At 53.2% G+C, this 25,858-nt stretch overlaps 2 protein-coding genes and 1 long non-coding RNA gene across 6 annotated transcripts; 2 read left to right on the top strand and 1 right to left on the bottom strand.

Moving 5' to 3' along the window:
• Positions 1-952: 952 nt before the first annotated feature.
• Positions 953-8,025, top strand: ASB16 (ankyrin repeat and SOCS box containing 16). Its single transcript, XM_067541067.1, has 5 exons — positions 953-1,495; positions 2,435-2,702; positions 3,986-4,478; positions 5,408-5,521; positions 6,327-8,025. Exons 1-5 carry the CDS (start codon positions 955-957, stop codon positions 6,510-6,512), a joined length of 1,602 nt encoding a protein of 533 aa, XP_067397168.1. The 5' UTR covers positions 953-954; the 3' UTR covers positions 6,513-8,025.
• Positions 6,757-14,159, bottom strand: LOC137148358 (uncharacterized). The gene is made up of 2 exons (XR_010918511.1): positions 14,051-14,159; positions 6,757-6,904 (listed from the first exon to the last, which is right to left on the bottom strand). It is a non-coding gene; the product is annotated as an uncharacterized lncRNA (long non-coding RNA).
• Positions 14,160-15,112: 953 nt separating this feature from the next.
• On the top strand, positions 15,113-22,353 carry TMUB2 (transmembrane and ubiquitin like domain containing 2). Of its 4 annotated transcripts, none has more exons than XR_010918510.1 (4): positions 15,113-15,245; positions 17,917-18,513; positions 19,587-20,456; positions 21,009-22,353. XR_010918510.1 is itself a non-coding variant. In XM_067541063.1 (3 exons), the coding sequence occupies exons 2-3, from the start codon at positions 17,942-17,944 to the stop codon at positions 19,939-19,941; spliced, it is 927 nt and encodes a 308-aa protein (XP_067397164.1). In that variant the 5' UTR covers positions 15,113-15,245; positions 17,917-17,941; the 3' UTR covers positions 19,942-22,353. The 4 variants fall into 4 exon arrangements, 2 of the variants coding, with proteins under 2 accessions (XP_067397164.1, XP_067397166.1); XR_010918509.1 differs by having other exon boundaries at positions 19,587-20,681; XM_067541063.1 differs by having other exon boundaries at positions 19,587-22,353.
• Positions 22,354-25,858: the final 3,505 nt, after the last annotated feature.

Below are 25,858 nucleotides of genomic sequence, written 5' to 3'. Positions count from 1 at the left end.
GAATGTCACCGCTCCTTCCTGCCCCTGGGGGGTCTCAGCCCCATTGATCCATGGGGGGGGATGCAAGGACAAACCTGCTCTCCATCCAGGGGCTGGGGAAATAGTTAACGCTGCGTGTCTGACAGGAGATTCTCCCTTGGCTGCTGTTGGTTTGTTCTACCCAGTGCGTTCTCCAAAGTCCTGTCTGAAAAGTCTCTCAGCTATTTACTTTCCACTACTTCCTGGGGGAAGACACTGCTGTAGCCTAATACAATTCATCGTTAACACGTTTCTCTGCTGTGCAGCCGATTAATACTTAGCTCATAGATCTCAAAGCCCTTTACAGAGGAAGTCAATATCATTATCCCCATTTTACCAGGTCTGAATCCTAATTCAGCGCTCTCACCCCTAGGCCACATTGCCTCCGCTTCAGTGATCCTCCCCAGTTTGGCTTCAGTGTTGCTGTTTGGTTCTTCTATTGCTTCCACCCAGGAGCTGGATTACAGCCTACGGTCCTGCCTCACCTCCTGCCACTGCAACCCACCAGCCTTGCCTGGATCATGTGTGAGAACCTCCCAGGTTCATGTCTGTCGCTTGCCTCTGAATTCTCTCCCCTCTTCCAGCTCCATCAGGAGTTTCTCCAACCTGGAGCCGAGCTCTGTCACTGCAGCAAGGGACGTCTGCCTGAGTCTGCAGAGAGCCTGGAACAAATGCACTGAGAGGGAGGAGCTGCCCCCTGCACATCACTCAGGTCTAAGTCCAAGACACTCAGCAGCATGGGGCAAGAGACCAGCACAGCAGGCCTGCCCCTGCCCCCTCTGCAGTGGGTGGCATTTGCAGTGGCAGGGTAACTGACAGGCAGGCCCCTCCAAGCCATGTTTATTCCACCAAGACAGAGCAGCCCCCCCCTTGCTTAAACTCCTGCCACCCACCAACAGGTTAATGGCTCTAAACTCCCCAGGCCCTGGATAGAACATGATGCTGCATAAACATCTGCTTACTGCCAGGGTACGTATCCCCTCTATTTATAGTGTGGCCTGGCTTGCCCTTCTGACTCAACAAGGGGAGGGGTTTTCTCCTCCTAACTATATTTACAAGCCCCAGGAAGGTGGCCGGGAGCACTTCTTCCCCCTAATCTGCTGCCCTTCCCCGAGGCAGGGAGGCCGCCCTGGCTCAGCCCTGTCCCTCGGAGCCCAGAGCATGGCCGGGGAGACCTTTGCGTTCACTTCCTCCACCCTGCGCTCACTGCGCCTGCAGCGAGAACAGCTGGAGTGGGAGGATCGCCGCAGGGCCCTCACGAGGCAATGCCTGAGCCGCAGGTTCCCACCGGCCCGCAGGAGCTCCCAGCTTCTGCCCCAGCCCGCCCGGCGTCCCCGCTACTGCCGGGACCCTGCGGTCCACAACATCTTGTACACCGGGGACCTGCAGACCATCAAGAACGTCTTCAAGGAGGAGGCTATCGCGAACATGATCGTGGAGACGGTCAGCGAGGAGCTGATGTGGTCAGCGGAGCTGGGTACGGAGCGCGGGGGGAGAAGGGGGGGTTTCTGCTGCAGGCTGAGGGTTGGAACAAACCCAGCTGCGTGCCTTCCTCTCCTGGCAGCCCTAGATAAATTAACCATCCCCCAGCCCAATGGAGCCGGAGACCTTTTGCTCCCAAGGAATGTGTCCGTTCTCCTTGCGTTGCTTGGCTCCCTTCTGCCATGCTTTGAGCAGAGTTCAGCGAAAGCTCCCGGGGTCTCCTGGGTGCTGTTCTCATTCGCCAGCGAGTACACGCTACTGGAGAGCAGGGGCCAGGGCAGCGGGAGCCTTGGCTTCTAGTCCCAGCGCTGCCACTCAGCTGCTGTGCAGTTATTGTTAGCTTATTTGTATTGCGGTCGAGCCTAGAGGGGCCAGCTGCAATGTAGGTCTGTGCGCGCTAGGCGCTGTACGTACACAGCATCAGAGATGCTCCGTGTCCTGGACAGCCTGCAGTCCAAAGAGACCAGGCCCATAAATGGTGGGAAGGGAAAACACAGGGCAGAGAGTTGGCAAAGACCACACAGCAGGGCAGCCTCCAAGCCAGGGGCGGAGCTCTGGTCCCCTGACTCCCTGCCTGGAGCCGTGACCACTGACCCCCACTGCCTCTCTGGTCATAAGCAAGTTGCTCCCCTTCTCTCTGCCGTCACCTCCTGCCTGGCTGTGACCCAGAGACCACACTGGCCTGCAACCCTCTGGTGTGGGAGCCGGGGTCCTCACACACATGAATTCCAGGGAGTCCTGGGGGCTGCGTGCTGCTGGCGGGCTGACGAGATGGTCCCAGCTGCGAGCTGCCCCTGGCGCAGTGGCTCTGGTAGAACCGGAGGGGCAGCGGGGTCAGGCGGGCAGAGACACTTGACTAATGAAGGTGGGTGGAGCAGCCGGGTAAGGCTCCAGTCGAGATTCCCCTGCTCTCTTTCCCGCCTGCCCCCCACAGGGCTGTGGGTGCTGAGCCCGCGGAAGAAGCACACGTCTCCCTTGCGGATCGCGGCTGCCAGAGGTTATCGGGACTGCGCCAGGCACCTGATCGTGCAGGGGGCGGAGGTTGATGCCGTGGTGGGCGGGAAGGCCGCCCTCCATGACAGCTGCATCAACCAGCGGGCAGAGTGCACCCAACTGCTCCTGAGTTATGGGGCCAACGCCAATGTGCTGTCAGAGGAGGGGCTGGCCCCACTGCACCTCTGCACCACCCAGGAGTCCTTGCGGTAAGTTGGCAGGTGCGGGTGGGGGCAGGACGGGGCATTAATACCCTGATCCCCTGAGCCATGCAGGGCAGGTCAAGTATGTGCAAACTGGCTGGCTTTGGGGAGGGGTGGAAGAGCGGCACTCCCCACATTCGTCCCCCAGGCAGAGATCCACCCACCTGTGAGAAGCTGCAGCTTGGATCGTCACACAAGGCCCGTCTTCAATAACTAGCAGAAGAGGCACGTGGTCTCGGTGCAACCGTTCTCATTAGTCTTCAGAGTCAACACGACGATGGCGGCGGGCTGCACCTCTCCGAGCTGTTCCAGGCTGCCTGCAGACTCAGGCTGATGTCGCTGCATCGGCTCCTATTTTGAAATCTCCAGCGCGGCGTGGGCCAAAAGTCTAGTGACGACCTGACCCCAGGACAAGCGACTTGGGTGCCTCTGTTTTCGGGTGGCCTCTCTCAGCTGCCTTGAAGGGAGCTGGTTTCCAGCCAGCGCTGGGCACGTACCCTCTGGCCGGAGTGGCAGCAGAACGTGCTCCAGCCCCTGCCTGCTGGGTGGGGAAGGGGGGAGCTCACGAGGAAGGACTGTGCTCCCAGCCAAGTGCATCCCTGCCGCACCCGTTGAGCTGGGAGCCTGTGATTGCAAGACCCAGGTTTTCTCCCACCTTTGCCGCAAAACCCAGCCGCAGCGCCCCAAGGGGAAGAGAAGACGGTGCCCAGAACCTGGCTGTGGGGGGCAAGAGCTTGGGGCTAGTGGATGGAGGCAGCGGGAGTCCGGGCTGGGCCCCAGGCGGCGTGGAGTGGCCCGGATTCCCCAGGGGAATAACTGTCTGGGGCACATGCTGCTCCCTGCTGGGGTGGGCGGGCAGCAGCCTGAGCCCTGCCGCAGGGGAATCCGTCTGCCAGTCCCCCTCAGCCACCAGGGCTTGGAGGTCAAGCTCAGATGTACTCCTAGACCTTCAGCCCCATGGATCCCGGCCCTTCCAGGCCGGGCGCTCCCTTGCATGGAGCCTGGATCCAGCCGTGTGCACTTGCCTCAGAGGCACCAAAGTCACCGTGGGGGCTCACGGGAGCTGCACCAGTTCACACCGGGCCCCGGCAGCGGGACCTGAACCCAGCTCTCCCACCCAGCCTGGGAAGGGGGGAGGAGGGAAGAATCTCTGCAGCTGCCCCAGTTCTGGGACGAGGGAGAGAAGCCCCCCCCCCAGGTCTCGGTTAAAGCCCCTTGGAGGAGCGGAGGTGGAGGCTGACGAAGGACGCCCTAGCTCCGTCCCGGTCAGCCTGGCTGTGTGGTTGCAGGTGCGCCGAGCTGCTGCTGGAGCACGGGGCCCTGGTGAACCTGAGCACCCAGGACCGGCGCACGACCCCGCTGCACGTGGCGGCCGAGCACGGCCTGGAGGACCACCTGCGGCTCTACCTGTGCTACGGGGCCGCCCTCTCCCACAGGAACCGGGAAGGGGAGACGGCCCTCAACGCCGCCTGTGCCAGCGCCGACAAGCCGGCCGAGGCCGGGCGCTACTACCGGGTGGCTGGGAGGTTGCTGGAGTGCGGGGCCGACGCCAGGACGGCTGGCAGGAAGAACCACACCCCGCTCCACAACGCCTGCAGCAACTGCCACCCCCGCCTGGTGGAGCTGCTGCTCCGGCACGGGGCCGCCGTCAACATCAGCAACTGCGCCGGCTACACGCCCATGGACTGTGCCCTGCAGGCCGTGGAGGAGAACCTGGAGGGGCAGCCCGAGAGGATCATCGCCACCTTGCTGGACTACGGGGCGTCTGCCATCAATCCCAAGGCAAGGGAACCAGCGGGGGAGGGAGGGCCGTAGGGCTGAAGCAGTCAGGACTCCTGCAGGGAGGAGGGAGTGGAGTCTAGTGGTGAGAGCAGAGATTCAGGACTCCTGGGATCTGTCCCCAGTTTTGCCCCAGACGTCTCGTGTGACCGTGGCAAGTCACTTAGTGCCTCGGTTTCCCCATTTCTCACTCACAGGAGTTGAGGCGCCTTGAAATCCTCCACCAGAAATGAGTCAGGTTGTCAAGCTGGCTGAGGGTGACGTCAGGAGCAAAGTAAAAGCCAGGGTGAGGGGCAAAAGGCATCTCCCTTAATGCCCACCCGCCACCTTGGTTGTGCCGTTGGGCAAAGTGCTCTGCTAATGAAGCTAATAGGCCTTTTCCAGCTCTACCTCCTGATTCTGTGTGAGGCTCCCTTTTGGGCCTGGGAGGTGGGTTCACGCTCATGCTTCAGGGCATAAACCAGCCGCTAATTGCTGGGGTTAGGAAGAAACTGCAGCTCTAGTATTATTATTCATTTAGTTTCTTCCATCTGCCCCTGAAGTAGCTGGTACCAGCCCTCAGAGGCGGGATCCTGGAGTAGACGGGCCACTGGCACTTCCCATAGCACCTCTAGCCTCCTGTCGGATCCGAAACCCCTTTGCAAACTAGACGAATCCGGCAGCTACTCAGTACAGCAGCGCGGGGTGAACCTCACTCAGTTCAGTCCCTGCTGGGATCTGACTCTGTACCAACAGCTGCCAGCCCCAGGGCTGCCTGGCCAAACAGCTGATCGCAGGCCAGGCCGCTGGAGCAGGGTGCAGGCCCACATCACCGCGCTGTCAGCTCTGCCTTGGAGTGGTTACCTGCAGCTCCTCTGGCACCTCGCACTGCTTGTCTTTCTCCCCCTCCTGGCCGCTTCACCCCTCTCTGCTCTCTCTCGCCCGGCTCTCAGATGCTGAAGTTCTGTGCCCTGTCCCCTCATGCCCTGGAAGTCGTGTTGAACTCCTATGACCGGATCCTGGCCTGCGATTCCTGGGTGGAAGCGGTGCCTCCCGAGGTGTGGCCGGTAACTCTGGCTCACAGCCTGCCGGGCACCCTCTAAAGCTGGGGAGAGGTGCTGCGGGGGCAGCTCTGGTGGCTTCCCCCACCCAGATCAGGTGCATCCGGGGCTTCAGCAGGACGAGCTTCTGCCACAGGCTGCCCTGCCCTAGAGGTACCTCCCCCCCCCCCCGCCCTTTCAGCCTTGGGCTCCTCTGGTGATGTGCCAACCGCAGTACCCGTGGGGGTAGCAGCTGATCTAAGTGTGACACTGGGAGTTGGATTATAATGGCTTGGTAAGAGTATAAAACCCTGAGCTAATTCACAGCCTGACGCTCTGTCCGCCTGAGGCTGTAGGTGACCCGTTAGCCATCCGAGCACATCTCTATCACCGAGATCCCCCTCTGGGATACAACCCCACATTGGGCGAGGGGACTAGATCCGTGGCTCCCAGCCACCGCTCACTACTGGTGAAATCCGTGGCTGGGAAAAGGTTTAAAAGAGAGGGAGATGCTGAGTAAACTCCCATAGCGTTCTGGGCCCTGCAGGCCTGAGGGAGGAGTGGGCCATGTTACGTAAGAGGGGAAGGGACGTTCAGGTCGCCCGACCTGGGAGGCTGCTCCCGCATCTCCCTCCTCTGATGGTTAGAAACCTTTTCCCTCCCAGCATTTACTGAGTGCAGGGGGACTTAGTGAAGTGAGGGGCTTCTGGGTAGAAGATCTGCCTCTAATGCGCTGTGGAAGCACCTGGTGTCTGCCTTTCCTTGCCCCTCTCCTAACTGCTGAGCCCTGGGATAGACAGACCCTCATTTAATCGTCCTTCCCTCCCGGCAGGAGCACAAGACTTTCTACGACTCTGCTCTCCAGATGACGAACCAGCCCCGCCAGCTGCAGCACCTGGCACGCTGCGCTGTGCGAAAGCAGCTGGGAGCACGCTGCCATTCGGCCATCCCCGAACTAAAACTGCCCCCGGCTCTGCGGGACTATCTGCAGCTCGCTCTGGAGGGCTGCATCAGATGAAAGAGCAGCTGCAGCCTTCAGGCGTAATATGTGTGGAATGGCTTTGAATTGCTGATGGGGGCCGGGAGGGAGTGAGGGGGCTTCAATACAGACCGATCCCGAAGCCCCAGGGGCAGTACTCTGTCGGTTTACTCCGGCTAAGGAGAAGCCCTAGCACCTACATGTAGAGTAAGAGGCTGCTCAGCATGAATGGGGCTGGTAGAATCTGCCCTGCTCTACTGCCTCTGGTACAAAAAATGGCCAATGAAATTGAAAAGCAGCATATTTTAAAACTGGTACAGCAGAATAGTCTTTCGCAGGTAGTACCTAGTGGCAATGAGTTCCGGTGACTAACAGGAGATCATTTGAGGCCAGGAGCTGAGCAGGACTCTCAGAAAGGACTGGACATCTAGCTAGAGAATGAGAATACACCGAGTTAGAATAGTAAAGACATTTATAAAATACAAGCGTCTATATATTTTAAACCTTTCTGCTGCAGGGTAGGAGCCAAGTGCTGACTATTGGGGGTCAGGAAGAATGCCTCACTGTGAGGGGAATGGGGAACATTTCATCCTTGTCACGGGGGCGCACTAACCCACACTGGCCAGCGGCCAGGCTGTCTGCACCTTCCCCTGAAGCAGCTGATACTGCCCTTACGGGGAGAGGGGATGCTGGACTACACTGATCTGATTGATGTCCCCCCTGTGGGTTTTTTGTTTTTGAACCCTGATTTCTAAAGCCCAACAACTGGGCAGAAGCTCAAGTCTTGGGTATACCTGTGCCCTTCATGGAGACGGAGCTATGCCCTGAGTACAAACATGCCCTTGGCTGAAAAGTATAAAATATGAACACAGCCAGAATCTGACACCAGCTTTGCCATGCCTGCGGCTGAGACCCACTGCAGAGGGTGTGTCCCCTTCCAAACTGGTGCACTCTTAAATCCAGCCAGGAGCGTGAAGTAAAGACCTAAATGGACAGAGCCGTAGGAATTGCCAGCCCAGAAGCCCACCTTGTCCTGTGTCCAAGAACAGCCAATTCCAGATGCTTCTAGAAGAGGGGTCAAGAATATCCCCCCCAGTGTCCAATAATGGAATAACCTACCCTATAGGGGAAGTTTCCTCCTGACCCCAGCAGTTGGCTTATGCCTTGAAGCAGGCATTTTTAAAGCGCTTTATCAAGTAAGGGCTGTTTCATTAACCCCATTTTACAGGTGGGGAAACTGAGGCACAGGAAGGTGGAAGTGACTTGCCCAAGGTCACCCAGCAGGCCAGTGGCAGAGCTGAGACTAGATCTTGGGGCTCTTGAGTCCTGGTCTGCTTCTCTGCTAGACCACACTGCAGCCCCTCCAAGGTCTTTTTAAAACAACTTTTAATGTAACTGTCAGTGTTCTCATTAGCTGTGTATGTCCAGCCTTTTTACTTGAAGCCTGATCTGTATTTTAATCTCATGAGCTCAAAAACTACATGCAGCTTGCAGTCAAATATTCTGTTCAGCGTTTGCACTTTCAGGGCAGCCTCGTGTAAAATAAAAAGCTACACCCAATACATTTCAGAACAGGACTGTTTTCAATCTTTCCTGCATTGCTTTCATACCACGAGTGGGGCTTAGGCCTGGCTCTGTTTTCCCTTGCTAATGATGATCTCCCTAGCCGTCCCTTTGGTGTTCGCAGAAGCACTCTCCTCTGCTGCTTTGATGCTGTCATCAACTGGTGCATCTTGAGGATACATCTGAGAAGGAAAAGGACCAGCAGTGGGGAGGGGGGGGCAATTTACCTTCAAGGAGCAGCTGCAGAAGCTGGAATAGTTTTGCCTTGCAATGAAGAAAGGCAGAGGGCAGCCAGTGGGAGATATTGACAGCTCCCTAAGTGAAAGTGCTGTTACTAACGCTGCCTGTGATCATCCTGCCCGCCCACAGCGGGAAAGCCTGAACCCCATTTTACAAATTGGGAAAGGTGAGGCACAGTCGTGACTTAGCCAAGCAAATCCCCGGCAGAGTGAGGACTAGAACTCAGGGTTCCTAGGTTCTTCCTCCACTGCTCTAACCACGCTGCCTTCCTTTAGAGCTAGATAATGCGAATGTTTTGCCTTTTAAACAGCAGCAATACAGTGCAAGGGCCTCAAAAACCAAACCAGCCTGGAACTACACTAGAATGGCAGTGGCATTTCAGACACTAACTTTTATTTCTGCCTCGGAATCCCCTGCCTGCTCTACCCCCCAGGGCGGGAGGGTGACTGGGCAGACTAAGGGGAGAGCTGTGGCGGGGGAACCCCCTGGTGGGAAAGTCCTCCTTGATGGAGGATGGCCCGCTGCCTGCAGTAGTGCAATGCACAGACGACAGGCCGGGCCCCTGGCATGTCGAATTCACAGCTGCAGGAGACGGCAGAGCTGAGCAGTTGGGAAAGGAGCAGTGATTTTGCTATGTCATTACCAGAATAACCAAGCAGCTCCCCATAGCCCTGGGAGGCAGGGCAGAGCTATTATCACTGTTGGAGAGAGAGGAAACTGAGGCACAGGTAGTTTGAGGTCAAACAAGGAACAGAATCTAGGCCTCCCCATGCCTAGGGTAGCACCCTAACCCCTAGGCCGTCCAGCCTCTCATAACCCATAGAAGTGAGATGGGCTTGAATCAACCCCCCCCAGCTCAAAGCAGACGTTAGCGCTGGGCCCTCTAGTTTGGGATAAATACACAAACCAACTCCCCAGTCCACACACTCGTAAGCTCGGGGGAGTCAGGAGCTGGGGCTAAATGCCCGGGTTCAGCTTGCAGATCTCCACAATACGACCACGGCTCCTTTTTTGAGGGCTTTGATCAGCAGCAACACAGGGAACAAGGATATTAAGTAAACGAACACCACAAGGCCTCAGCGTTCACGCCCGCTGAGATGACTGGGGAATGAATCGGACCAGGCTACCTGCAGGCTCAGGAAGGCTCAGTTACATTAGCGGGTTTTCTTGTGCACCAGAAGGGCTGGCAACTGTGTTTTAAAGACAAATAAAAGCTTCAGAAAACACCACTGGCCATGCCACAACCCCACACCGAGATGCCCCCTTCCCCTCCAGACGGTGCTGGTGTGCAGGATTCCCCGAGCTTACGCTGCCAGTTCTCTGTCTCACCTGTTTAGAAAACCCATTTAGTTTTAGTCACTGCACTTCAGTAAGGTTTTATGCCTCCTTTAAGGAGATGGACTGGAAGCAGCTTTACTTACAAACTTGGATCCTAACCAGTATTTAAAGCGGATACACAACAGGTCAAATCCCTCCCCTTGAATGAGTCCGCTCCGACTTGCTTCTCACTTAAAAAAATGCTCTGCAGCTTCCCACCATCCTCCCTCTCTGCCTGGAAGGCCCTACAAAGGAGGGCACAACCCCACCACACTCTAGTCTTCTGCTCTCCCTCCGTGGAGACTTAAGACAACAGCGCACAGAGCAGGTGTGTGCCAGGGAGCCCTCAGCTGACACCCAACTGGGGATTTAGGATCCTGCTGCTAAACCCCGGAGCCACAAGCTCCTCTCTCAGGAGGCTTCACACCCCCTTCCGTCTTCTGGGGGGTAGGTAAATGGAGTTCCATGTGATTTACCGCATGGGGTCTGGAGGAGACTTCCCCAGGGGTATCCTCTACAGAGCCCACAGCTCTTTTTACTCTTAGCTAATATCACCCTCCCCATTGCCCTGTTCTTGCAGGTTGCTGCATGCTGGTTATCTGCCCCTGCCCAGAGACGGTTGCATTTCACTCCTGCCATCAGTAAACAACTTTGGGATCCTGCAGGCTACTAGATGGCATAACTGCCCCCCTCTCGCAGTGCTTTTGAACCCTGAAGAGCTGCTTTTCCTCCCCGGACACTAAGTTCGGTGGCTTCACAATCCTTTCCCCGTGAGTTGTGGACTCACCCGAGGAAGCTGTGGGAGTAGGAAAGCACTAGTGCAGCGGGCATGCTGTCGAGAGGCCCAGCTCTCGTGGCAGGACACGCCGCCACACCCCCCCCCCCACGGGGCCTGTGCAGTCTATTTATTGACATCATCTCAGGCGGGTGCTTAGCAGATCTATTTTTTGTCACTTCAGCATCTTCAGGCCTCTGTCAGCCACAGCACAGCTGCGTCCTTAATTATTTAGTGTGGTGACCTACTTCCCACTGCCGGGATGAGCGCCTCTGCAGCCTCTGATTCCACCAGGCTTGGTTTAAACCACAGCCGCACCAAGAGGGCTCAGCATCTGCGTATCAGCTGCAGAATAGCTAGGGGCTCTCCTGTTGTACAGTGTTCATACAGCACCTAGCACAATGGGATCCTGGTCCATGACTAGGGTTTCTGCAACGAGCCCTTAAGCCTGCACGGTGAATACACTTTTACTACCCAGGACCAGAGCTTATCCTTTCCCCTCCCAGTGCTTTAGACCTCTCCTCCCCAGAGGGCACTACAGTTCAGCTGCCAATGTTCTCAGATACTCACCCGGCTCCCATTACCAAGGAATCCAAGTGCCTCTCAGTCTTCAGCATCTGTATCCTCCCAACGCCCCAGTGAGGCAGGACCGTGGTGTCCCCCATTGTACAGAGGGAGAACGGATGCCCAGAGAGATTCCGTGATTTGCCCAAAGTACTCAAACTTCATCTGTCAGTTAGGACTACTCTTTCCTTCCCTTTATTTTATTATGCAATTTTAAACCCACATCCAGAGACATGATTTTCCAGGTATAATTTACTGCCCCATAAGTATAGATTTTAATCTCTTCTAGTCCTTTTTTCCATCTCTCTCTCTTACCCACATTTTAACCCTCAGAGCATGAGGGGATTTCTTGTGTCATGCTACGTTTCATCTGCTTAATTCCCAACATTCCTCCTATCTGTCCAGCATTCTTCTCTGGGCTCTCCCTTGACTTTAGCCCAAAAGGTCAGATCTAACATTTTCATTTTTCAATTAATAAGCATTTCTGCAGTGGATACCTGCATTGCACATCGTGGGGCTGTAAGAAATGCACCACATGCAATTTGTAGCACTTGAGCTTGAATTGATTCTAACTTTTTAAGCTCCAACCTGGATGCAGAACTCAGTAACCCAGAACCCATAATCTATGGCTGCTTTTAACAACGTCCTACAAAGCTTCAGTAGCACTGTTTTATCTGCGCCCCATTAATCCCAGCCATACTTTTCAGTAGGCCAATCCTACCTTTACATTTGTTTGTAATATTTTCTGGGATGATAAACGGACTTGGAAGGGCCAAACTACAATGGGGGGGATCATTTATCATGTTAAACGAGGTAGGGCTGACAACACTCCCCTGTGGAATGCCATTGGCAAGATACCGAATAAGACTTCCCCTGCTCTAACCTGCATGGTCCTCTTACTCAAAACAGATCTCTTATCCACCAGAACATTCTTTCTTCTATCTCTATCATGTCCAACTTATGTAACAAACCCTTGCATATCATATGCTTTTTCAACATCCAAAAACCCCAGATACCATACACTCTCTGATCCTCAGACTTCTTTGTAATTTTGTTCCTAATCTTACAATACGTTCATGCATTTTCCCCCTCCTAAAACCACATTGCACTATTTAGGATTTCATTCCCCCCCCCATGCAACTAGCCTCTCATTTATCATTTTCTCCATAACTTTACCCACACAAAATGTGAGGGCAATGGGCCTATAGGCATCAGTCTTCATAAGTAGCTTACCTGATTTCTTCACTGCACACTTCCATTTTCAGGCTATTACTCCTCTTCCCTATATACTATTACGTAACCTCACTAAAATTCCTAAACTCCCTTCAGCTAAATATTTAATTATTATATTACATATAGTATCTTCCCCTGGGGCAGTGTTTTAGTTTTTATCTATAGCTTTTTTTCAGTTCCTGAATACTGACGTTTTCATTTAGCACATTGTCATTTTCCCAAGCACTGAAGAATTTCACAATTTTCTTCAACAAATTTCCTCCCGCTCCCAAAATCCGTACTTTGATTCTCATCATTACTAACTTTCCGGAACACTTTTGCTAGGATTTCTGCTTTTCCTTTGTTCAAATTTAAAACTTTACCCTCTTCAATAAGACCTGGGATAAAATAATTATTGCTCTCTGCTCCATTCATTTTCCTAATTTGCTTGTAAACCTCTGACACCTTGGTACCTTTAATTTATTTTCCCTGAATGCTTCTTCCAACTTACTTTTTTTAGGCCTCTTAACCCTTTCTGCCACTGCCTTACTTCTTTTAGATGACATCAGGGTCTCATGGTTTGTTGTGGTTTTAGCTTTTCTATACCCCCCCTTTTCTTTTTTTAATTGCAGTCTCACATTCTTCATTCCACCACAGAACCAGGGTACTGATCTTAGGGCAAGTCAATCACCCACAAAAACTACTTTGGCTGCTGCCATAATTCCTGTTATTACATTATCGCTGAATTCCTCTATTTTATCACACACTTGTTGCTCAACTGCTCATCACACTTACTCCTGAAAAGCTCCCAATCAGCCCTCTTAAATTCCAAGTAGGAGTTCCTCTGGCATCTTCAATATCACCCTTTCTTTGGTACATAAACAGCATAGGGAAATGATCATGTTCCATTCCCTTTTCCCACCTACATTTCCTAGCTATATTGCTAGCTGCATTTCCCAGATCCAAACAGAAAAAGGAACCAGCAACGAAGTTAAACCCAGTTAGTGCTCCATTATTTAGTATTACCAGATTACTGATGAGCGCAAACTGTTCCAAATGTTAGCCAGTGCTATCAGATTTTCCACTTCCCCATAACTCATTATGGCTATTCAGATCACCATGTTCCATATATGGACGCTTTACATTTCTAACTAGCTCTTAATTCTAAGATCTCAAAGTCTTTATAGGGGTTGTAAATATTATATATCTTTAAAGAGGTATTTTTATTCTGAATCAGTCTCTCAATAGCAATATTCTCAAAAGTCAGTTTCTTTACATTCATTTCAATAGAACTCAGATTTTTCCTTCATAAATGTACAACTCCCTTCTCCCCTTTATATCTAACTGTGCTATATCCTGAGACTTTAAAAGACAGCTTTTCTGTTAACCATATTTCCTGCACACAGATAAAATCAGGTTTGCCTTCATTTCAAAAAGAGTCTTTTTTAATTCCTGACCAGGTGCTATTAGGCTTTGTGCATTCCAACGAAAAACTTTTAGCACCATTTAATTAAACCACAGTATTGTCCTCATTCAAAATCACATGAATGCACCCTAGTCCCGAATTACTAGCATGCAAATAATGTTATGCTGCTTGTATTATCATATTTATTCTCTCCATTCTCTTTTCTGTTTGTGAAGTACAAAGAGGACATTATGTTGGAGCACCAGTACCTTCCCCTTACTGGTTTTCTCCTCCTTCCCCACATGTTGTTTTGAATACCTTTTAGCAGCTTCTGCGTAAGATAGCTTGTTGATAATGCTTGTTCTTTGCCTCTGTCTCCCTAGCCTGTTCAGCTACCACACATCCTCCAGAAGCTGTACTATGCTTATCCCCACAGTTGCTACGTTTTAGCACTGCTTCTTCTGCACAGGCTTTCATGTGAACGCTCCCCTCCACACTTACCACACTTCGTTTTCTCTTTACTCCTGTCTGCCACATTCCCAAACCTTTGGCACTTACAACAGTTCCAAGGGGGCAGAATACATAGTCTCACCCAAACCACCACATATCCCAGCTTTACTCGGGGAGATAAAGGCCCTTCCGCTAAATGTAATTTGCCCAGCAGTGTATGGTTTGTTCTCACCCCCTCCCACTAATTATTCACTTAACACCTAGGACTTGACCCGCACCTATACCGGCTTTATTGCCAGCCTCCGTCATGGCCAACGGGACCCCCCATGTTACCCCACGTGTTTGCATCATAAACGCGGGGGTCCGGCAATCGGCTTTGGTTGCCCCCAGAACTGCAGCGTGAAGCACTGGTTCTCCAGCAGCACACAGCCCCGCCCGGCCGCCGGCTCGCTCCGGATCGGGTCCCGCACTGGACCCAGCTCTTTGCAAGGGACGAACAGCGGCTCCAGCTCCTCGCTCAGCGGCGGCGGGGCCCCGCGGGGGATCCGGGGTTTTTAACCCAGCTCCCGCATCGTTTCTAGCGTTTTTAGCCCGCTCCCCCCATAGCGGCAGCGGGCCCCCTAGGACCCCTCGGCCCGCTGCGGGGCGCTACAGAGCCACCCGACAGCCGCCCGCGGGCGCTTTCTCCACCCTTCGCTGCTCCCGAGCCCCCCAGTTTTCCTTGCACCAACCAATCTTCTGCCTCACTCACTCCCGGAGTGACTCCGGATCGAACTAACCCACCCCACCCCTTCCCTTAGAAGACCCCCCGCCCGCTCTACCTCGCCCCTCATATGGCTCAGGGCAGCTGAAGTCCCGCCCCCTGCTCCTGTCCCCGCCCCCAGTCCCCACGGCCCCGCCCTCTTCTACAGGCCCCGCCCGTTACTCGCCAGGCCCCGCCCACTACTGCTGAGCCCGCCCCCGCTGCCCAACCCTCTGTGAAGGGGCCGGGTTTGGATAATCCCGCCCAATCCCCGTCCCCCGCCCCCTGCCGCTCCCTCCCATCCCCGCTCGGCGCATTTTAATACGTCACCAGCGGGCGCCGCCGCGCTCCGCCAGGCCGCCGCTCCCTGTCACGTCCGTAGCGCGTGCGTGGAACGTGGGTGTTTTCTGCGTCCGGGCTCGCGTGACGTAAGCGGCGTGTGCTTGTGACGTGGAGTGCATGGGGCCTTCTTCAGACGGGAGGAGGCGACTGCGGGAGTGCCAGGTAGCGACCCCCCCCCCCCCGGCCTTAGCCCCCTCCCCCCTTCGACTCTGCCCCCCCTTTATGGGGGGTTTAACCCCCCCCTTCGGGTCTATCCCTCCTCTCAGTCTCGGGGCCCGGCCCCTCCTCCTCTATGGGGCTTTAGCCCCCCCCGGACTCTGCCCCTACCCCCGGTCCCGGGGCCCAGCCCCCCCCTTTATGGGGGGTTTAACCCCACCCCCCGGTCTCGGGGCCCGGCCCCCCCCCCTCCACGGGGGTTTAACCCCCCCCGACCCGGTCTCGGGGCCCGGCTCCCCCCCCCCCCCCGCTGCAGGGGTTGGTTCATCTCTTGGGAACGTGACCCCCCCCCCCCCTGCTCTTAGCGTCCCCCTGCCCCGCTCACTCGTGTCCTGGGCACGCTGCTCACTAGCGGGGTCCAATCCCCCCCCCCCGCCCCGTCTGAGAGGCCGCGGTGCTCCCCGCAGGTGACTGCCCGCCCAGCGCTTTCCTTCTCTCCCTCGCCGCCGGTCCCCGTCTCCGGCTCGTGAGGAAGGGCAGCGGAAAGTCAGGCAGGAGGAGGGCTAGAAAACACAGTTCTGCCTTTACCCCCCTGGCTCGGGCAGGGCAGCCCTGTGCTGGGCCGGGTGTCCTCTCACCAGAGATTCCTGTGACAACCTCGAAGGAGAGAAGTTCCAGCGGGGTAGCCGGGTTAGTCCGTACACAGCCAAAACAACGAGCCCTGTGGCACGTTAAAGACTAACACGTTTAATTTCTGCAGCCATGAGCTTTCCTGGGCTGTAACCCACTTGGTCAGATGTGGAAGGAGAAGAAGTCTCTAGGTCTCGCCCTCTTTGAAATGGCAGAACGGCCATCTCAGTGAGAGTGGCGGGCCAACAGACACACCCTAGCCACACGCTGACTGGTGTTTTCTTAGATGATGCTGACACTAATGCTGAGTGTGTGAATAGCTCTGATCCTTCACAGAAGCTGTGTGTAAGCATTAGCCAGTCTTCCTTCATAACCTCACCTGTGAGGCAGCTACTGAATGAATGAATATTCCCATTTTACAGATGAGAAAAGTGAGAGACAGGCGGGGAGGGGGAAGTGATTTATCCATGGTCGCATAATGAGTCCGCAGCAGAGCCAAGACTACAGCCCAGGAGTCCTCACTCCAAATTCCCTGCACTAATCAGCAGATCACACGGTCTTGGCTGGTAAATTTAACTGAATCCATGGTTGGAAACACATGGAGGGACTAATCTATGTGACACTTTTCCCCAAAGTTTGATTTCTCTACTTGTGATTTCAAGTTCAGGTCTTAGTTACAGGGACTTGCTTCTAACAGATGTGGAGGAAAAGGGATTGGCCATTTCTCTAACGAGAAGCTGAGTAATTGTGAATCCTGATAGTGTTTGTTTCCTTGCCTGCAAAATGTGGTGAGTGGGCATGTCTTTCCCCTGATCCAAGGAAGGGACCCTTCTGCATCTGTACAGTGTGTGTCCAAAGATACAGAAAGGGTTAAGTGATTGTTTTGTCATTCTAAGGCACTTTCACATTATTTTCTGAGTCCTTTATAAAAATGAATGAGTTGAACTTCATGATTCTCCTATGAAATAGGTTGATACCACTATTCCCATTTTGCAGATGGGGAAACTGGCATTGGGTAGGTCATCTTTGTACCTCAGACTAAGAATGGGACCCAGGAGTTCTGTGGTTAAGGCACAGAGTGTGTTCTTTCCTCGCCTATTAGAAATGCTAGTTTGTTTTGATTTTACAGCTCGTGTTCAGCTTACATCTTTTGCTATGGAAGACACCATGGAAGAATTGCTCCTTGCAATTCTAATATGGTATTATTTATTAAGGGTTGTCAGTGTACTTGGGATTTGGGTGGGGATCTTTCATGCCTGAATGGTCCTTTATAGTGGCATTAATGAAGGAACTGCTGTGGAAAAAGCTGACCTGCCACTTGCAAAATTGATTTGACATTTAACTTTCGTAACAGTCTTGCTTTGCTTCTCTTCTACTTGCCTTAACTTTCTCTGTAAATCTTCTTTCTTCTCTTCTGAGCTATGGCAGTAATAAAGATAAGTGTAAGAGAACCTTTCGCCTCCCACTGATTTGTTGTGTAGTTGGTACACACGCTAAAGACAGCTGCATGTCAAATCTAAAAAGTGAACTCTGGCACAAACCAGGCCAGAGGTCCCCGTTGGTGGAGAGAAACTGTTTATGTTCAGTACTGGGATTGTGTGGCAAAGCTCAGCCCGGAGAAAACCAGCTACACTGTGCTCGAATGTGGCCATCACGTTCTGGGGAGGCATAAAAACAAACCAACCCTAGTTTTGGAAGAGTTATTTCTACCATACCAACTTCTCCGCTATAGGATAAAGAAGACATCAGGAGAGTGTCTTAATTTTCTTTCATGTTAACCAGGCTGGTTATGGTTCCAGCAATCTTATCTGCTTGCTGTGCATGTCCCACTTGATGGGTTCTTGTGTATTTGTTTGTTTTTAAGAGAACGGGGCAAGTGTTACAACAGAGCAAGGGTCTCAGCAATTTGAAAGGCAGAAACCATTGCTCCTTGCTTCCTAATCCTTTCCTGTTGGTCTCCTCTTGTGCTCTGCACAGACTCAGTTTGTTACCTTCCTTTTGTTGCTCCATGGCTGGGACTGAGTTCCTTTTGCCTTGTACTTTGCAGCTGAGCTCCTGCAAGACGCCAAGAGATGGAGCCCCCTGATGTGACCATCATTGAAGGTGTGGGGGATGAAGTGACAGTGGTGGCTGGTGTGGTTGTTCTTGTCCTGGCGCTGGTTCTGGCGTGGCTTTCCACTTATGTAGCAGATGGGAGCAACCAGCTTTTGGGAACTATTGTAGCGACGGGTGAGTCCTCAGTGATCCATCTCAGTCACGTCGAACGGTACGTGGGGAATGCGGTCACGTCAGAGCCCACTGAGCCCCAGGGGTCTACTGAAAGTGCAGAAGAAAAGGCAGAAGAGGAGGGGGATGCTGCATCTGACTTGGGCCCTGCAGTTGAGCAAGGGGGCAGCGGTAGCACCTCTGACTCCAGCCTCGACCATCTGCTGAACATACAAGGCTTGCCCAAAAGGACGTCATCCAGCAAGTCCAGTGCCCTAGAGCACCCGGGTCAAGAGAGCCAAGGAACCTCACAAAGATCTCACATCAGGGAGGAGAGAGAACCATGCTCCAGGCTCATCAAAGTGCGTCTCAAGTTCCTCAATGACACTGAAGAGGTGGCCATGATGAGACCGGAGGACACGGTGGGTGTTCTCAAGAGGTACGTTCCATGCAAGAGCCATCAACGGGCTCTTCAGTCTATGGGGAAAGGATCACATGGGCACTGTGAGGATTGTCCTTTTGTATGTCTGTACAGTGCTTAGCACAATGGTGCTTCTAGGCACTGCCCGACTGTAAACGGGTAGCAATAATTCAGTGGGTCTCTGGGAGGTCTAATGAGGTGCCCATCACGGCTAAGTGAGGGCTTGGAAGGACGTGGCTTTTATTTTCTATGAACGTCAGGCTGTGCTGTTAATACCTAGCGCTTATACCCCTTTTCAGCAGTAGATCTCAGAGCACTTTATAGAGGAGGGCAGGATCATTATCCCCATTTTACCACAGGGGAAGCAGGCAAAGAAGGGACGGGACTTGCCTGAGGTCACCCAGCAACCCAGTGGCAGAGCTGGCACTAGAACCCAGCTTTCCCGAGTCCCACTCCGGCATCCTAGCTGCTAGGATGCACTGGATATGTTGTTCCCCCACCCCACTCTGCCTTGGGCTATTGAGTGTCCCATGCAGACAGCAAGCACCTTGGGATAGGGAACCTCCTCTTATTTGTCTGTCAAGTGCCTTATACTCTTCCTATTTTGTTTTGATCAGCTGCTTTTTTTGTTTTTGTAACAAGAGGTAAACCCTAACTAATGGTGATCATGTGCTCTTTGGGACAGGGGCTGTCTCGCAGACTGGTGCTTAATCTGGATTGGAGCCCCTAGGGGGTGCTGTAATGAACAATTGTTTGAACCCATTATGAACATGGTTTTGTTTTCCTATTAATGTTCACTGTCCGCTATCTTGGCAGGAGCAGTCATCGGGGTGTGTAACTTCCCCTCTCTGGCCACTTCAACTCCTCCTAGTTCAGTAGTTGATGTGTTTTGGGAAGGAGGGTGAAATTGACCATTACTTACTGACTACATTTGAATCCTTGCTGGCTCCTGTCTGCCCTTTGCAGTCCAGGCTGAACATATAGATTGTTTGGGTTTTACTCTAGTCACTAGTCCAGTCTTGGCTGCATTTAGGACAGGTGTGTTTAAAGCATCTCTTCTGAACTTTGCCTCTTTCTGTTTTCCTGAAAAGCAAATATTTCCCAGGACAAGAAAATCAGATGAAGTTTATCTATCAAGGCCAGCTACTCCAGGACCAGGCACGGACCCTTCGCTCCCTCAATATCATGGATAACTGTGTGATCCATTGCCACCTGTCGCAGACCACCGGCTCCTCCATTCCTGACTCGGTGGTCACCCCAGCAGACGCAGGAGGGGTGATGGTGAACATAGGGAATCTGATGCTCCCTGTTTTCGTGGTGATGCTGGCTGTGATCTGGTACTGCCGCATCAACTACCGCCAGTTCTTCACTGCGCCGGCCACGGTCTCCTTGGTGGGGGTGACTGTGTTCTTCAGCTTCCTGGTTTTTGGAATGTATGGACGTTGAGGCAAAGTTGGAGGGGTAGATACTCCTATCTGTCCCTTTAACTGGGACCCAGCATTTGTTTTATAGCTTGTTTTAAATGTGCTGTGACAAACGGTGATAGGGAAACAGGCCAGGGGCCCAGGGCACCCCCTCCCCCCTCAAATACTAGAGAACCTTCTGTATCCAGCAAGGTGGAAGGGAGACCTCTAGAAGACTCACTTTGTATCCTCACCTTGCTGCTGCTTAATGAGACTTTGTTCCTCCATAGAAGGGGACAGCTTTGCCAGGTGCTGCTTCTGTGCTCTAACTCACCTGTTTCATGTGTGTCATGTGATGAATCATCACTCCCTGGCTACAGGCCTGCTCTGGCCAAGACACACCTGTCCTCTCAGGTAGCGATGAGGAGAGAGACCTTCTGTCCCTTGACTCATGAACGTCTTTAAACCAGCCTCAGCGTGTGTACTCTGAGCTGGTCTCATCTGTGGGAAGGAGTCCTGGAAGAGGAGCCGTTTTCCAGCTTGGCAGAATTTAACTCGGTATTGTTTGTCCTCTCTGCTGGAGATGAAGGTGCCTTGTTCAAAGGCAGCTGCTGTAGGTTTGCACGCTCGGGCTTGCTTTAGGTTAGGCGAAATTCCCAAGAATGCACGTGGCGTTGATGGTAGCATGCTGCCCCGGTGTGATCCCGCATGGTGCTTCTGGATCACTTTACCAATCTTAGAAGCAGCTAGTGGAAAAAGCTAGGGGCTGCCTTTCTGGTCAAGGTATGGTGCTGGCTCGCTCAGCATGTTAATGCGATTTGTGTGCACTTCAACAGACCCCAAGTGCTAAAAATCCCTTTCAGCAGTACTGGGCTCTCTAGCACCTCCTCACTGCTTGAACAGGCTTCCTTTGTATTTAACAGGCTGGTACTTATAGTGCTAATTTTAAAGACCAAATATTCTCTCTGGCCCCTTGTGAAAATGGGAGGGAACTATTTTTAAGGGAATTTTTTTAAATGGAAGGTTGTATCTTTTGCCGAGTGCTCTCCATCCTGGGATAGAATTGTGCCGCCAAAGGGCAGTGAGACAAAATGTCTTTTTGTTCTGCAGGGGGGCAGAAGAGAAATTGTCTGCAGGCAAAGGAGTGCTAGAAGCATGAAGAGAAGAGCGCCAAACTTGTGTTAGGCTTACTCTCTCCTTTCATTGCAGCTGCTAACGCTTACGGGCTGGAGGCTGTGATTCCCCATAATCATAGTGCCTCACTGCTTCAGCCCAGGTGAGCCTCTGGGGCCTGTTACTTACCAACCTGTACAGCAGGTTTTCTTCCATAAGCAGGCTCCCCCCCCTCTACTTGTTACACCGTGAGATCTTGTCATGCCTCAAGCCAAGAGCAGAGAAGTGGGATAGTTACAGGGCAAGAGAAAGCCATAGGAGATGAGCAGCTTTTCAGAGCATTTAAAAGCAGGTGGAACACGTCATGAACTCAGAGGGGTGAGGAACAGCATGGGGAAGTAGGCCTGTGAGAGCCATTCAGCTGGCTGATTGAAGACTGAGGCCTTGTCTACAGAGGGAAATTGACCAGAATAGCAAGATCTAAGTAATTCTGATATAGCTCCCTCCTGTGAACACTTCTCAAATGCCATTTTTATTCCAGAGCTACGGCCTTGTGAGCAGAATAATTATTCTAGAATGTGTCCACAAGGGGAGTTACTCAGAGTTTATGCCAGGCCATTTCCCCCTGTAGATAAAAGTTGAGAGAAAGCAGAGGCTTTAAGCAGCACCCCACCCCGGGCCCAATTAAACTGGTATGAAACTGCTCCTATGGATATAGCCTATTCTGCTTCCTGCACCAGAATTAGCTATGCTAGCATAAGTGGATTCGCAGCGGGGCTTTTACTAGGATAACAATCTCGGTACAATCCCCTCCCCCTTACCTGAAGTAGTTATGCTCACGCAAAATGCATTTGGTGCAGGCCTCGCTCTCTGTATGACCATCACAGCAGGTAGCCAAGCAGCAAGAGGTGGGGCTGACCGCATGACAAAAGGGTACAATAGCATTCTGTCCCTGACAGCCACTTCCAGTCCACTTTCAGCGGGGCTGCCTGCAGCTTTTACAGCCAAACTCCCATTCTTCCTTATGCAGTTTAACAATTAGAGATAAACCTCCAAAGGGGGTGGGTGTGTGTGGAGCTATTTTAAAAAAAAAAGTCACAGCTTCTGTAACCACTTCCCCCCTCGGCTGTAGTTCTAGTCAGACGGGTAGATAGCTGCACCTTTCTATGTATCATTAAAGAGGCTTAGAAACTAAGTCAAGATGCATTTTATTTACATGGGCAGCCACAATCCCCTAATGGGAATACACAGATCTTACAAAGTTGGAACTACCTGTACAGGATGGATTACATATGCAAAAATAAAAATTTCAAGACCACAGTACAGTACTTACCCCACCTTCCCCATGTGATCACTGCCTCTGTCATTTCCCACCCCCATCCAGTTGTGTTGAGGGACACACATGGGAAGTCACAGGTGCAGGTTTTTTAATCATTACAAGTGAAAACCCTCCTCATGACCAGTCTCATGATAGAATGCAGGGTTTCAAGTGAAACAGGCTTTCCTTAAAAATAAAAAATGGAGGGGGGGAGATACAGAGCCTGGGATTAAGGGGAAAAAAACAGGAAGCCTTGATAATTCTCTCTGAGGCTGCATTTCAAACTCCACTGCAGCTGTGCTTCAGGAGGATTTCCACCAGCTGCAGCAGGGGGTCCCGCTAGGGCTGATGGGTGGTTTTCTCTTGGGCCTTGCTTTCTAAAGTTGCATGACTCAAGCTGTTCACGAGAGATTGTCTGCAGGGAGCTGGTACCTCCACAGCAGCAACTGAGGCAGTGTAGTTTGCTATCAAACTGAGGTGGATGACCAGCCCCGCTTCGGACTATCATGGACCTTCTGTGAAAGATTTGAGTCCCACCAGTTCAACTAGTTAAGCAGCTTATTTTAATGTCTGTGCAGGGCAAAGATATTCTGCTCAGTGGGCTGTAGTGACCCCATCACTGATGCCTGGTGCCGCTGTCAGCAACAAGCAGTTTAAGCCTTGAGGGAAAAGCCTGCTTGGTCCTGTTCCAGACCCTACTGCCCAGGTGTTATTACATCCACGTGGTCTGCTGCTGCCCACCTCCTTCCACAGAGAGGTCGAGCTCAACCCCCAACAAACACACGTGCTCTGTGTGAGGCAATCCAGGCCTGGTCCCTTGAGCTTCTATGGTTCCTACTTCTGACCAGCTCAGGCCCCATGGGAATTATCTCAGCACCTTTCAGGAATCCCAGGAGAGGGGCAAGCTATGGCTTCTCGCTATGCTTGATTCAAAGTTGCATGCAGGAGCAGCAAGGGGCCAGGCACCAAAGCCAGCATCACCTCCCCACCCCTGGAAATGGCGGGGGGGGGGGCGAGGAGCCGGCAGTTGCATCGACTGGGCTCACTGGCAAGACAACACATAAAGGGTCGTTAACCACCTTTAGGGACCGCTCAGAGCCCCAGTGGTTGCACCAGCAGATGGGGGAAGGGCACAGCTTAAGATGAGTCAGATGGGTGCTCGTGGCTGTTTCTCCCTAGCTCCAGGCTGGAGAAGCTGCACAGCTCAGAGAGGGAGGGAGCTAGCAACATGCTGTTCCCTGGTACAAGCAGCGAAGAAGGTGCAGTGACCACAGCCACTGAGACTAGCAGCCTGTGTGAAAGCACAAAAGTAGCCTAGCAGTTTGCAGGACGCAGCACAGACAACTCTGCCCCACACGCTGACAAAGCAGGTCTTACGGACACGCTGGAAGAGACCTCCTGGGTCCCTGAGTCCATTTCCCTGCTATCGCCAACAACCCCCTCCATAATCTGACTCTTTGTCAAGGGTGATGCCTCCAGCTGGAGGAAGCTCTGAGCCCCAGCACCACTGGGAGATTCTGCCACATCCTGTCCTAGGGAGTTTTCCACTCAAGACTAGCAGAGGACACTGCAGGTCAGAGCCCAGTTTACCGGGACAAATGCTTGTGCGTGTGACACCTGTCTCCAGCCGGCGCCCTGAATGGACCCAGTTAATAAGTTTATCCACCCTTCAAGAGCATCATGATTCCAAACCTAGATTAAAAACTGGACTCACCGTCTCCTGCAAGAAGGTCACGGGATGAAGTGGGAACTTCTGATTAACCGCCCTGCAACCAAACCCAGATCAGCACCGAACTTGGGGGGAGGAGGGGGTGTCTCTGAACAGGTGATAACTATCTTCAGGGGCAGCCAGCACCCTCTCCATTCCCTCACAGAGGCAAAGACCCCCACTTCCTCTTCCCCACAGAGGCCTGTTCCCTGCATCCAGCGCCTTACTTCGAAACACAGCATGGCCAGAGTTTAGGAGACAGACGGGGGAGCTCAGAACAAGGGGTTTCCTAGGGTCAGCCAGTGCATTTAAATAAGTTACAGGGAATCAGCAAGGCTGCGAGAAGCAGGATTCCTCGTTTGCACTGCAGGGCTCGGTTCATATTTGCCAGCCATCAGAGCCGCTGACGGGGGTTTAGCCATTTCCACCTTTCCGTAACCAGGCCTGCAGCAAAGCGAGCTTGCTGGCCACTCACCGGCTACCAGAAATTGTTACTTGGGAGACATCCTAGGCCCCGAGTGCTTGGAAACTGCACTGGGGAGCCCAGCCGACAGCAACGTGGGAAAGGCTGGGTCTGCACACCCCACCCTGCCCCTCACCTAGAGAACGGAAGGTGCAGAAATATCAGGACCCCAAGGGGCAGAGCACACACCTCTGCACACAGCCGGCTGCTTCAGACTGTACCCCACACACTTGTTCTGCGTGGCACCTTTCATACCAAGCTGCAGCCAGCAGAGATTACTCAGCACCAGTCTCCACTGTGACCCAAGCAGCTAGCTCTGCGGGAAGGGTGGGGGAGGCAGCAGCAGCTCCAGACGATGCCTTTAGGTTCCTGCTCAAGGCCACAGAGGGTCTGGCCTACTGGACTACAGGCCCCTCCAGGGCAGAGCAGGGCAGGGCAAAGCTGCACCTCTGAGCGGGCTGGCTGGGTGCCACGGCTCCAACACCAAAGCAGAGGAGAAACCTGGATGTGCCCCCCCCAATCAGTTCTCCCATGCTGATGGAACCAGCTCAGCCGGACACAGACATGCTCTCTCACTCCTCCTCTCCCCCCCGTCTGTCTGTGGCAGTAAGAGTCAGACAGACCTACTGCCACCTGCAGGCCAGAGGTCTCTGCGAGTGCAGCCACACCATTCTGGGAGCAGGGCTGGTGCAGCACTTGTCACCATCAGCAAAGGCTCAGACCCCAGCCGCAAATCAGCCCGATCACATCACAGGAAGGCCCAGAAGAACCACCACCAGCAGGCTTGGGTCTAATCTCCCTGGGAGCTTTGCTCTGCATCAAGGGGCGGGCAGCTCAGCTGGCTGAGACAAACGGCTATCAGTTGCAGAGATGGAAATTCAAGACAGACAGGAGGAGCAGCCTAAACCGAAGCAGCCACTCAGGCTCTAGTTCTTGGTGACAAGAAGCCCCAGGAAGATCAGAAGTCACCCAGGGATGAGAGTAAAATGAAAGAGACCTTGAAAACTGAAGCATTTGGTTTTCCAAGTCAGCAGGAAGCACCAAGTGTCCTTGGAAAAGGGGTGGGGGGATCCTGCCCAAAAAGGGGGCCTGGCTCACACTCAGGAGCGTGCAGGGTAAGGGGCTCGTCTCTAGGCAAGGGAAGCCCAAGCAGCATAATTCAACGGGCACCCAGGCGTCCCTTCCAACAGCTCAGGGGAGCACAGCTAATACACTCTCCGCCGTTAGGGTTCCCCCTCCCCAGTTGTTTTAGGTGGTGAATTGCTCCAGTACCAGCCTGGCTGTCCAGAGGCCTGCGCCGCTGGGGGGAGCGAGAGCACTGGCCCGGCCAGGCCAGTCCCGTGGACGCAGCTGGAAGC

Source organism: Emydura macquarii, unplaced genomic scaffold, assembly GCF_026122565.2.
Source record: "Emydura macquarii macquarii isolate MOO-44397 ecotype Brisbane River unplaced genomic scaffold, CSIRO-AGI_Emac_v2 contig_629, whole genome shotgun sequence".
NCBI classification, from domain to species: Eukaryota; Metazoa; Chordata; order Testudines; family Chelidae; genus Emydura; species Emydura macquarii.
Note: the sequence above shows the minus strand (reverse complement) of the source record. Positions and strands in the feature narration are given on the sequence as shown.